Genomic DNA, 11,707 nt, shown 5'->3' on the forward strand with positions numbered 1-11,707 from the left:
TTGCTCTATCTCTCGAAGGTCCTACGCGCTTCTGTCTGCTCTTCCGCTGTCGTGGAAGCCTCCGTTCTTCTGTGTCTTCTCTTGAAAAAGCGCATGTCCAAGTATGCGTTGAATCAGTGAAAATGAGGAACTAATATTGGTCCCGCGGCTCTTACCTCGAAGCGTCTGTCGAGCGCGAGAGAGACTTTCAGAAGGTACGCTCTGTTTTTCAACGTCGGCAATTTCCAAGGTGCTTCTGGAAGTCATATCGATTACTGCAGTTCCTTTTTTGCGTGTCAACATACGGTTTTGATGGAAATGTAAGGAACAAATCTGGAAGGCAGTCAGTCGGAGAGACGACGCGTGACTCTGGGTTTCGTCTGGAACTTCTAAAGAATCAGTTCTTGACTCTAGAACGGCCTCTGAGAATCTTCAGAACCTCTTGTATCAGAAACGTCTCACCAGCAGCGTCGCTCGAGCCACTGAAATGTGAGAAGACGGCAGGAGAAACTAAAAGACGGCAATGCAACATTCAGCAACGAAAATCGCCTGAGAAAGGCGCGCGAAGCAGAGACAATTTCCTCGAGAGAAAACCTCAGTGTTCTGTCTCAGGGAGAAAAGGCAAGCACTCGGCAGATCGGCAGACGCTCTTCTGGAAGTCAGTGGAACAGGCGCGTTGTCAAAAAAAAAACATGAGAATCGTCCCGTAAAAGTGACAAGCGACATACGGTGTTGCTCTCAAGAATCGAACGCATGGGGGGGGAGCAGGGGGCAAAGACTGCAGACGCTCCACAGGCTTTCCTCGCTTCTTTCTTCCCCCTCTACGACCTGCACGGTGACTTCGAACGTATCGTAAGGTTCTCGAGAAAAAAAAACCAAAGCAGGTCGTTCGCTGTCTCCATGTCATCCAGCTCTTCTAATCTAGAGCTGCTTCGTGAGCTCCGACCTTCCTTCCGCTTCTCCTCCTTCGCTTCCTTGTGGTATTCCTTCTTCCTCTGTCGCGTTCGCCTCGCCATCTTTCGCTCCCTTCATGCTCTCTCTGCGTTGTTCCCAGTGGGCGCTCTCTCGGAACTTCCTGTCCCCCGCGCTGCCTTCCGTTCGCGCTTCTCGACCGCGCGTAACCGACGCAGAATAGACGGCGTAGGGGATTCTCAGACATCTCTTGGATGCATGCAGTTGCCTCTCTCGCCTCACCCCACATCGGGCCTTCGAGGAGACACCTTTCTCCTGCGGGATCGAAGTCGCCAAGCCCACCAATGGGTCTTCTGGAAACGCGAGAAAAACAGAGGAAAGCGAAGAAGAAAACGAAGAAGGAGAAAACCAAGAAGATGGAGAGGACGAAGCCGAGGATAAAGATGACGAAGTCGAGGACGAAGAAGAATTTTCCGGCAGAGAAAAGTCCTTGGAGCGGTCGTTTTTGGGCGTAGGTTGGCGATCCGCTTGCGAGTCTCCTTGGCTGTCGGTGTCGCGCCTTTCTGGTCTCTGAGACGTATCTGTCACTCCAGAGAAAGTCCGTGAATCCGGAGAGGAGAGCTCGCGCATAGGCGCGTTCGAAGGAGGCGAAAAAGCCTCGAGCGGAGAAGGAGGCGGCAAGGAAGACGCAGAGGGCGGAGACGCGGGAGGGAACAGGGAAGAGAGACACTCGACGACGTCTGCGAGCGTCAAGCCTTTTCGCCGAAGGAGCGCAAACAACTGAGACCGCAGAGACGCGAGCTGGAAATTGTGTCTCTGCAGAACAGCGAATCGAGTCCAGAACTCGTCTGCACAGAGATGGGGACTCAGCGACTAAGGAAAGAATTCAAAGAAGAGAAGCAAAAAAAGGCGGCAAGAAAAAGAACGAGGGGGGCCAGTAAGGAGGAGGAGAAGGGGACGACTCGCAAGCGAACGCACTACGCAACGAAAAAGGGAAACATGAGGCGGCGAAGAAGCAGGGAAAACAGCGGAAGGGGATGGAAGAGAACAGGAAATCGAACTGTCGCCTGTGCGCTTGACACAGTCTTCGACTTCAGAGGAAGCGCAGTCTCAGATGTTCAGAGAGGGATCCGTGGAAGAACCGAACTGTCGCAGAGCTCGAAAAAAACTCAAGACGCGTCCTCTCTCTCTCTCTCAGCAACCGAGGCTCTTGACCCCATTGTCGCTCCCGCTACGTAACTATTAAAAATGAATTTAGCTGAGGAAGATACACGGCTCTCTCCACCCTCGTAACAACGCGAGCAGGCTCCTTTCTCTCTCTGAAAGAACGAAAGCAGCACCGCTGCGAGTCTCCCTTTCGAAGGGAAACGAACTCTTTCCTGACTTCACAAGTCAGTCTCGAGACTGAGCGACCGCGAGACAGCGAGAGAGAAAGACACACAGCGTGAGAGACAGTGAGATACAGAGAGAGACAGAGAGAGGTGAGCAAGGGAGAAAGAACAAAGGGGAAGTCTGAGTTGCGGATTTTCTTCGGTTTCTTGGAACTGCAACTGGAAGACAACTTCAGAGCGAGAAAGGGCAACAGGAGGGGAGAGACTGCGTTCAGGATCCACGTTGCTTCAGAGCACAGACGTCGAGGAAGCGTCTGCTGCTTGTCTAACCTGGCGAGCTTTGTCGGCTTGTTCTCGCTGGTGCTCCAGCTGCTGAACTGCGTAGCGAAGCCACCAGGTCCGCAGACGATTCAACTCTTCGTCTCTGGAGAAAGAAAACGCCCGGAAAGGAGACGAGCTTTTGGCCAAAGGGAGAACAAGTACACGGGAACTCGCATGCTGGGGAGAGGAACAAAGAGAGCGGAGTAGGACGGAGAGTACTGAGTGAAGAAACAGAAGAGGAGAACTCGAAAGCAGACCCTCGGAGCTTCCCTAGGGCAGGTCCGAAGGGGGAAACCGATGATCTTGGAGTTCCTGAGTCAGAAAAAACGGCGCGAGGTCCCCGCCGCGGAGCGAAAGCGACTCAAGTTCCTTGCAGGACGCAGAGAGAGAGAGAGGGAGCGAGCTCGGCGACGCGACGCAGACCGAAATAAGCGAAGAAGGAGACGCGCAGTGAGAGACAGAGAGAGAAAGAAGAAGCGTGAGAGGAAAGACAGGAGGAATGCACAGCAGGGAAGATGTCAGAGGGAGCGACACAGCGAAGGCAAGAAAAGACTGGAAAAAAGAGAGAAAAGTGAATCACAGATGACACAGTCGGAGAGGCAACTAAAGGAGGCGAAGACCCTTGGGGAGGCGAACTCGATACGCAGAAAGAGCAGTGTAGAACAAAACCAACGAGGTTGGAGGCAAGGAATGAGGCTTGACAGAAGATATGAGCGCTGCATGCGCGAAAACAGAACGTCAGGCAAGCTCTGAGAGACAGCCTTCAGTCTGTCGAAACTAGAACAACGAAGACGCCTTTCAGTCTCCACAGTTCTGTCTCCTTTTCCCTGTCGCATCCGAATCCGTTCTTCTTCTCTCTCGCGCGCGCGCTGTCTTGACACCCCAACAAAACGCACCGTGCAAGCAACTCCTCATGGCGCGCCGCGAGCGCCTTCACTCTGTCTTCGCTTTCTTCTTCTCCTCCTTCTCCGTCTTCGCTTTCTTCTTCTTTTCCGTTCATTTCGCGGCTGTCTCGTTTCGCTTCCAGGCGTCGCAGTTCTCTGCGGAGGTGACCGAGCCTCGCGTCTTCTCTCTGCACACCGGGAGAGCAAGCAGGGAACAGCCTCTCTAAAGCGGAAGATGGGTGACTCTCTGGAAGCAGAAGCGACGCGCGCTGAGAGGCCTCGTGACGCCTGAGGCGCTGGTCTGCCGCGGACGACAAGAAGTCGAGCGGGGACAGACTTCGAAGTCCACACGAGGGTGCTGGGACGCCGGGGTGGACTGAGCAGCGCAGGAGTTTTTGGATATGTGGAGGGGAGGCTGAAAAGCGAAAAAGCGAATCTGCTGTGCACAGTCTGCGCATTTGCAAGGTCCGAAGATCGCCAGCGAGAGTCTGAAGAAAGAGTGGAAGGGAGGGGCAGGGAACGAGAGTTGAAGAAGCATGACACTCGAGAAGAAGCTGACCTTGAGAGCCTCGTCGAGTTGCTGTTCTTCCGCCTTCGCAGCTTCCTGGAAACAAGAAACGTCGGAGAAAGTGAACAGCGAGAGATTCTGGCGTTCGGGCAACGCGAGGGAGAAACGAAGACTGAAGAACTGCATCTCTGGCGTAGCGCAGCTGTGGAGCAACCTGGCGGCGCAAATGGCGCAGCAATCGTGAAGAGCTTCCTTTTTTTGTCAGGAAGTCGGAAAAGAACTTTCGGCCAGGCAATGCGCCTGTTCTCGCGGCTCGCTGCAGTCGAGAAAACGGGTGAAAGTCATGATGTCCACGGAGCATCTGGCGAGCAGAGACTCGGCGGCGAAGAGCGCACCCGGTCATTTCACAGTGTGGGCGGACAGCTCGCGAAAGGAGGAACGAGAAGGAAACGCCGAAGAATGCAGCGGGAGAGGGACAAACGAAATCCGCGAGAGACAGGACCCAACCAGGGAGGCCTCAAGAGGAGCCGAAGCATGCGAAGAAGAACACCAGAGAGAGAAAAGAGCAGAAAAGAGAAACGAGCTGACTCACCAGCTGGGCGTCGAGGTTTTCCTGCTCGTCGACCAAGTCTTCTGAAAAAAAAAAGCAGACAACGACGGATGCGCGGACGATGAGGTGTGTGACAAAGAGAAGATCGCGCGCAGTCAGAGAGGGGGAGAGCGAAGAAGTCCAAGCGCGTTCAAACCCACAGAAGAAGGCGGAGAAGCGACGAGGGCGCTGACCGCACTCCAGGCGAAAATTTGGAAACAAAGAGAGACGAATCCGAACGCAAAAGGTAAGCGGGAGAACAGACGCCGTCTGAAACTTGACTTCTCTCCACCCGAGTCTCGTCGCCAGCAAGCGAGAATGCTAGTCTCCGCGACAGCCGCTCACCAGAGAGACATGCAGGCGCGTCGCAGTCCCGATGGCTGCGCCTGAACGAAGCGCATGCAGCACAGAGAAACCATATCCGGGGGATCTGGAGGCCGACAGCATGCGCTGCATTCGCGAACCACGACGCAGTGGTTCCTCTGTTGAATACAGACTCGAGCAGGACTCTTCATTCACGGCTGGAAGGCCTTGTTCCCCGAGTGCAACTTCTCTTCTTAAGCGTTTCTCGGCCACCGTCGCAAATGCGTCAAGTGAACCGCTGTTCCCCGCGCAGAGTTAAGAGGTCACCAGCTGCATGCAAGCTGGACATATGTCTTTTTTCTTATGCGCGTCGGCCGCTTCCTGCCTCGACTGTCCGCTGCTCTCTCCAGTACACACAGGCAGACAGATCGACGTCGAGGCGATCTACCACAGGGACATGCTTCACCCATGCGCGTAACTCGACGAAACGAACAAGTCCTGAGACCCATATGCACAGTTCGCTCCACTGATACCAAGACGTGGAGCAGTGAGATCTATCAACAAATGAATACCTCAACATATATATATATATATATATGTATAAATATGTATATCAGCATATATACATTAACGTGTAGGGATAACATGTATCAATATAGAACGCATTAACCGCAAGATATTAGCAGCTAAAATCACAGATCTACATGGTTTTCATATGCATGTATACATATGCACATATATACAAATATATATATATGGATAGCTGTAGGTGAGAGACGTATTCAAATACAGCATACAAACAAATATCAGTAGATCGATACTTTAATATATATGTGCATGTTTTTCATTTATATATATATATATATATGTCTATAGGTATGGATATAGACATGTCGATATAAAAACAAAGGTGAGACAAATGTTTATGTATACCATTCTAGCATATGTCAGCACGCGGATATACAAGCGTAAATATCCATATATATATCTATATATATATAGATATATAGATATAGATAGATAGATATAGATAGATAGATATAGATATGAGTAAAAGGAGAGGGAGAGAACTGCCCACGGTCGCGCGCATTCGTTTCTATGTGTGTTTGCGCCTTTGGCTTTCTGGATGATTGGTCCAGCAACGTGAGTCTCCTCCAGACACAGAGGATATTTACTGGGGGGTTCTCGACTTGGATTCCCTTTGTGAGAGGTACGAACCGCGAGAAGAAAACCTGAGGTCCGAAGGAGGAGTAAAGGCAGGGGAAGTTCTGCTCGAATTTCAGTTTTCTGTTCTTTCTCGTCTTCTTCCTTTCCGGATCGACTTCTTGTCTCGTCCTTCTGTCCTTCTCTTCTTTCTCCTGCTCTCGTCCTTCTCTTCTTTTTCCTTCTCCCTCTATCTCTCTCTTAGTCACTTCGTTTCTCCCTTTCTTCAGCCGTTCGCTCTGTTCCTTTTGCTGTCCACTCTCTTCTCTCTCTCCTTTCTTTATCTCCCCACTGCCTCCGTCCACAAAGACTTCCGTTTTACTTGTTCTCCAGAAAGCTCCGCAGCTCCTCCACTGCCGCATGCAGCTTCGCCGTGAGGCTCTGAAGAGTCGAGCACAGGCAAATCAGACGGTCGCAGAGAATCGGAACTCGACATCCGTTCTCCGCCAAGAAGCAGATCTGCTTCTCAGAACCAACAGCGCGGGAGAGGCTGCGTCGAAAACGTCGCAAACCAAAGGAAGGCTCTTCCTCACTCTCTTGAACATGCAGCAGAGGACAGGCTCCCCTCACAGAACTTGCACTCCAGGGCGGCGGCTGCCGAACGCGGGAGGCGGCGCATGCTGGTTCACAAAAGTTCAGTTACCACAAAGACTCATGTCCTCTGCTTCTAAAGTCCCCTTCTCTCTCGCCCACTGTGTGTCTGTGTCTCTATTTGCCGACGTCTACTTACGACGCATGCCGCTTTTTTCCAGCAAGCTCAAACATGAACGAGTGTACGAACGGAGAAAGTTCACAAAAAAACTCAGGATGCACATGCTAAAAATCACGTATACATATATATATATATATATATATATTTGTATGTTTACATATAAAGAATACGTGGAGTGATGTAGATAGCAACATCGTATATGTAAGAAAAATGTATTTTAAAAAAAGTAGGAAATCATTTTAAAATATGCAAGTGTGTGTGAAACGTGAATGCAAACAAAGTGCTCACACATACAAAATGTATGCTACAAGTGACACCTAAATCGGTATGTGCATTTATATAAACATACATGCATACATATATATACACATATATACATATACATATATACATACACATATATACACATATATACACATATATATATATACATATATATACATATATATATATGTATATATGTATATATCTGTGTGTATCGAGACCTCCTGGAAGATGTAGACTGTGCAGCGCGAGAAGACTTCTGAAGGAGAGATCACGTTGACAGCGAGACGCGCGTTCTCACACAGAAAGGCCTTTGGGTCGAACTCATAAGTCAAGAATCGGCCTTCCTTTTCGTCCTTCGTTTTCTCGCTTCTGTCCTGCATCGCTGGAGATCCCTTCTCACCTCTTCTCCACTCTCCTGGGAGGAAATTGGGGTGAACGTACCTCTGCAGTTGCACGCGTCTCTTCTCGGTGAAGGCGCAACGCTTCTTGCCGTTTGTTCAGCGCCTCTTTTCGCTTTTCTAATTCGTTATCCGTGTGGGATGGTCCTCCTGTTGCATCGCGTAAAAGACGAACTTCCTCCTCTAGTTGCTGCACCTGTAGAAGCAGACAAAGAAGGCAAATGTTCAAACGTTCTGTCGTTTTCTCATCTTTCCTGCAGCGTCCTCTTTCACTCGATCTATCTCTCCGCCTCCTTTTCGTGTCTTCTCGTCTCTTCTATCTTCCTCCTGTATCTACTTTCCTCTTTTCTCTCCCCTCTCATCTTTCTTCTCGACCCTCGTTGTCTCTTGGTGTATGCCTTCTTCACTTTCCTCCTTTCTCATCCTCATTCTGCTTGTCGCCTTCGCTTCCCGTTGCTTTCATAGTGCTTGATCTTCTGTCTCGGCGTCTGCTAACCTCCTCTGACAGGTCGTTGGCAGCTTGGCAGAGTGTCTGCTCCTCCTCTTTGAGTTTCCTTGTCTGAGCGCGAGTTTTCTGAGTTTCTGCTTCGATTCGCTCCACTGTAGAGAAGTCCGCCTGCGTCTTTTCTTCTTCCTCGACAAGTTTTGTCCTCAGCGTCTCTGCCACGATAGCGGCAGGCAGGCCGGAGGACTTCGACGCGTCTTCTGCTCTGTCTTCTGCCCCCCTTGGCTTCGTCTTGTCGCCTCCATCCATCAGTCTGAACAAGTCGTTCATCTCGCGCTCTTCCTCGCTCTCCATCTCTTCTCCCTCTGCCGTCGTCCTCTCCTGGAATGCTTCTTCTCCTGCATGCAACAAAAAACATGCACTGAGCTCTTCAATCCGTTCGAATGGCGCACAACGCACAAAAGCAGAGGGCGGAGTGAGGATACGGAGAGACGTCGAGTCCTTCGAAAACGACAAAGAGTGACAAACAAGAAGCGCCCTCTGACAGATGGCAGTAAACAACTCAAACGCAAGTGAACGCATGTCCACCTGTGCATGCCAGGGTGCCTGAGGGAAGACTACGAATTCTGGAGAAACCTGCGCGTCTTCATCTTTGCAGCCAAAGACGAAGAAGCGCTTTTTTATCTTACGACGACTGACAACAGGTGGACAAATCAGTTGACAACGCATTCGAGACCCGGTAAAACGCATTTTCAAACTGTTGGGAAAGCATCTTGATGAGAGTCTGAAAGCATAAAATGCTTCAAAGTGACTGCTGGTAGTAAGGACGTCTGAGCAGACTCGAAGGACTCGTGCTCCTTCGCCGTCAAGACGAGAGAAAACAGAACGTGTATGAATTGTGTTGAGACGAAAGCCGCAGGGGGAGGAACCTTGATGTCGCAGGGCGCCTAACATCGAAGTCTAAAACTCTAGCTGTTTGGAGGTTCGTCCGGATTGAAGAGACAAAGGTCGTCTTTTCTGCAGACTGCATGCCGTTTAGAGAGTTGTTATTTCCTCGATAAAAAACTCACCTTCCCCAGCAATTCTCTCACAGTGCTTGTCCATAACGCTGCAGACTTCTTCTTGCGTCGCTGCCTTGAGCAGCCCCGCGACCGCCTCTCGGGTGTCTGTACACCTGAAGACCGTCGTGGCTTGTTCAAGTCTCCTCTCCAGAGCCTCCGTGAGAGTTTCCAGCTCGACGATTCGTCGCCGGTCTTTCTCCAGTTCGCTCTCGTAAAACTTCCAGAGCGAGAGACCTGCGCCGCACTCGCAGTCGCGGGAGAGCAGTTGCAGATCCTGAGGATTCGAAAGAAAGCGATGAGGAAGGGGAAGCGGAATAGATCCACTATTATATATATATATATATAGGTGGATACTGATGTGTCTAGTCGTTTTCTTTCCTTTCCGGTGAGACGCGAGCTACTGTTAGACCCGTTTGCTTCTAAAGCAGATGCCGAAAGAAGCATTCCGTGATCCTCCCTCGTCTTCTCTCCAAGTCCAACATTTCTCGGTCTCTCGCGACTCTCGTCTTTCCTCGCGTCCTGTCTCTGCCTCTCTCGCGATATCGCTTTCTTCTTTTCCGTTGCCGTTCGTCTTTGTCTCTCCCTTCCTCTTCTGTCCTACCTGCGCTAGAGCATGTCGCTTTGCAGCGCGGACGTCTGCTTCAGTCGCGGGTCGATTCTCTTCCAGCCTCCAGCCGGTTTTTCCGTCCGGTTCCTCTGCGATGTCTCCTTTTGCAGCCGCGCTTGAGCTCCGCTCTCTCCTCAGTCTCTCTCTTGTCTTTGCCTTCACTCCATCTCTGCCCTCCTCCGACGCTCGCCTCTCTTCCGGTCCGCGTTGCCTCTCGCCTTCGTGATGTCGCGACACCCGGCTCGGTCCCCTGTCGCGTTCCGTCACCACCCTTCCGAGTGCGACGCCGTTGCTGTCCGAACGGCTCTTCTCCTGCTCGGCTTCGCCAGCCGCCTTCGAGCGAGACGAGGGAAGAATGCGTCTGCCAGGCGCTGACGAAGGCGGCCGGGGACGCTGCGGAGAAGTCGCGGAGGCGCCGGAAAAGGCAGAGGCGCCGGGAGAAGCAGAGACGAGGGTCGCGCGTCGTGGAGCTGGACGCCCGACAGGTCCTCCAGCGCTTTTCAGAGAGGCTTTCTCCGTCGAGTTTTCTGTTTTTTCCCCCTTCTCTGGAGTCCTTCGAAGTCGGTTTCTCGCCGCAGCCTCGGCGCGAGCTGCAGCGCGAGCTGCGGTCGCCCTGCCTAGGGCAGGTCTCGCGGGGAGCGCGCGCTTGCTGTCGAAAACGCAGGACGTCGAGCGCGCAGCTCTGAGGACTTCAGGAATCGGCAAGAGAGCGGCGTCTGCCGCCGGGGCGGACGCGTGAGACGAGCAGGTTTTCTGCGGCTTCTTTTCTCCAGGAGAAAACGACGCCGCGCGCGCAGAGGCGTCTGCGGTGGTGAGACGCAGCCTGCCGGCTGCCCGAGCACCTGGAGGAGACTGGACGTCGTGGAAGGCTCCTGCTTCCTCCAGGCGGTCCTGAGAGACGCCGGCGTCCCGCTGTGAAGATTCATGTTCAGCTGCGATGTTCGATCGGCAGTCACCGTTCTGTCGGCGCGCGGGAGTCGGCGGAGAATGCAGACGAGTGCATGGTGCGTCGGCGAGTGAACCGCAGGGCGTTTCGCGAGGCTCAACAAGGAAAAACGTCCGAGGCTCGGTCTGCTCGGTCGGTGCTCGAGAAGCAATTGAGGCTCTCGAACCTCTGGGTCGACGCATGACAGGCGCGTCGGTCTCGCGAGGTTGAGGCGGCGGACAACGGCCGTCGCCCAAGGAGTTGAGACACCGCGAGTCCGTGGGCGGACGCCTGGCGGTGTCAGCGCGCGCGCCTCGGCAGACGGCGGCGACAGCGGCGTCTCCAGGACGTTTTTCGATGCGTCGGTAGCCGTTCCTGTCACTCGTCGAGGCGACGTGGAGTGAACGAGCGAGAGAAGTCCTTCCTCGCGGAACGCCCGGAAGAAGAAGTCCCCCCCCACACCCAGCGCGCTCCACGGAGGTTCGCGAGAGAGCGGCCATCTCGGCAACTTGTGGCTCGGCGCCGCGCCCGGGCAGGCGAGCGAGCTGAGGGGGAAAATCCGACGGGCAACGGTCAACCTTGGCGACAGAAAAAGGTGGAGAGCGTCGGTCTTGCCTCTTTTTGCCTTTTCCGGCTAACTGTCGTGAAGACCGCCTCGGAGCCGGGGGAACGGCAGGAAGGCTCGAAGGAAGGAGCCGCGAGCGGCCAAGAGGAGGCGAGGTGGAAGGATCACAGTGCGATAGTTTTTGGAGGGAATTTTCTGCCGTTCGTCAGAGAGAGTGGAAGGAAGGAGCAACGAAAAATACCAAAGGCGTCCCTGTAAAAAGTCGCAAACGGGAGGGTGGTGAGACAAGCTCTGTGCCGCCGACGATTCATCCGCCGCTGTGTCGCGAGCGAACTGAAACATACACCTCAGGGATTTCCTCGCTTTACCCGGCAGTTTCGCCAGTTTCTCAGCGAGAATTCTGCAAAGCCACAGATTCGAAAGGGAAACGCAAACAAGAAAAGGTCAAGCTAGCCAGTCGGAGTCTTCTCGGCGGCAGCGACAAGGCACACGAGGCTTTCTGCAAGACACGAAACAAGCTGTCTTGAGAAGGCGCGTGTGATTTGACGGAAGAGAGGAAGAAGCGGGGAGGGAAAAAAAGACAGAAGGATGCAAGAAAAAGAAGAAGAGAAAGCGGAGAAACGCCGAACTGCGAGTCGAGAGAAAACGCCTTTTCGCAAGCGTCGAACAGTCACACAAATGGCGGCAATGGAGGGGT

At 52.8% G+C, this 11,707-nt stretch overlaps 1 protein-coding gene across 1 annotated transcript; it reads right to left on the minus strand.

Moving 5' to 3' along the window:
• Positions 1–72: 72 nt before the first annotated feature.
• TGME49_213920 (hypothetical protein) lies at positions 73–11,707 on the minus strand. The gene is made up of 11 exons (XM_002371088.2): positions 9,515–11,707; positions 8,923–9,187; positions 7,904–8,250; positions 7,451–7,603; positions 6,353–6,411; positions 4,870–4,910; positions 4,528–4,568; positions 3,987–4,031; positions 3,440–3,615; positions 2,553–2,646; positions 73–1,707 (listed from the first exon to the last, which is right to left on the minus strand). The coding sequence occupies exons 1-11, from the start codon at positions 10,943–10,945 to the stop codon at positions 901–903; spliced, it is 3,459 nt and encodes a 1,152-aa protein (XP_002371129.1). The 5' UTR covers positions 10,946–11,707; the 3' UTR covers positions 73–900.

The sequence above is a fragment of the Toxoplasma gondii genome, chromosome V (assembly GCF_000006565.2).
Source record: "Toxoplasma gondii ME49 chromosome V, whole genome shotgun sequence".
Lineage (NCBI taxonomy): Eukaryota > Apicomplexa > Conoidasida > Eucoccidiorida > Sarcocystidae > Toxoplasma > Toxoplasma gondii.

Coding starts and splice junctions, on each gene's coding strand:
- TGME49_213920 (XM_002371088.2), bottom strand. CDS start 10,945: ATGGCCGCTCTCTCGCGAACCTCCGTGGAGCGCGCTGGGTGTGGGGGG. Junction 4,032..4,527: donor AAAACCTCGACGCCCAGCTG/GTGAGTCAGCTC, acceptor TCTTGTTTCCAG/GAAGCTGCGAAGGCGGAAGA. Junction 3,616..3,986: donor AACTCGACGAGGCTCTCAAG/GTCAGCTTCTTC, acceptor CCCGGTGTGCAG/AGAGAAGACGCGAGGCTCGG.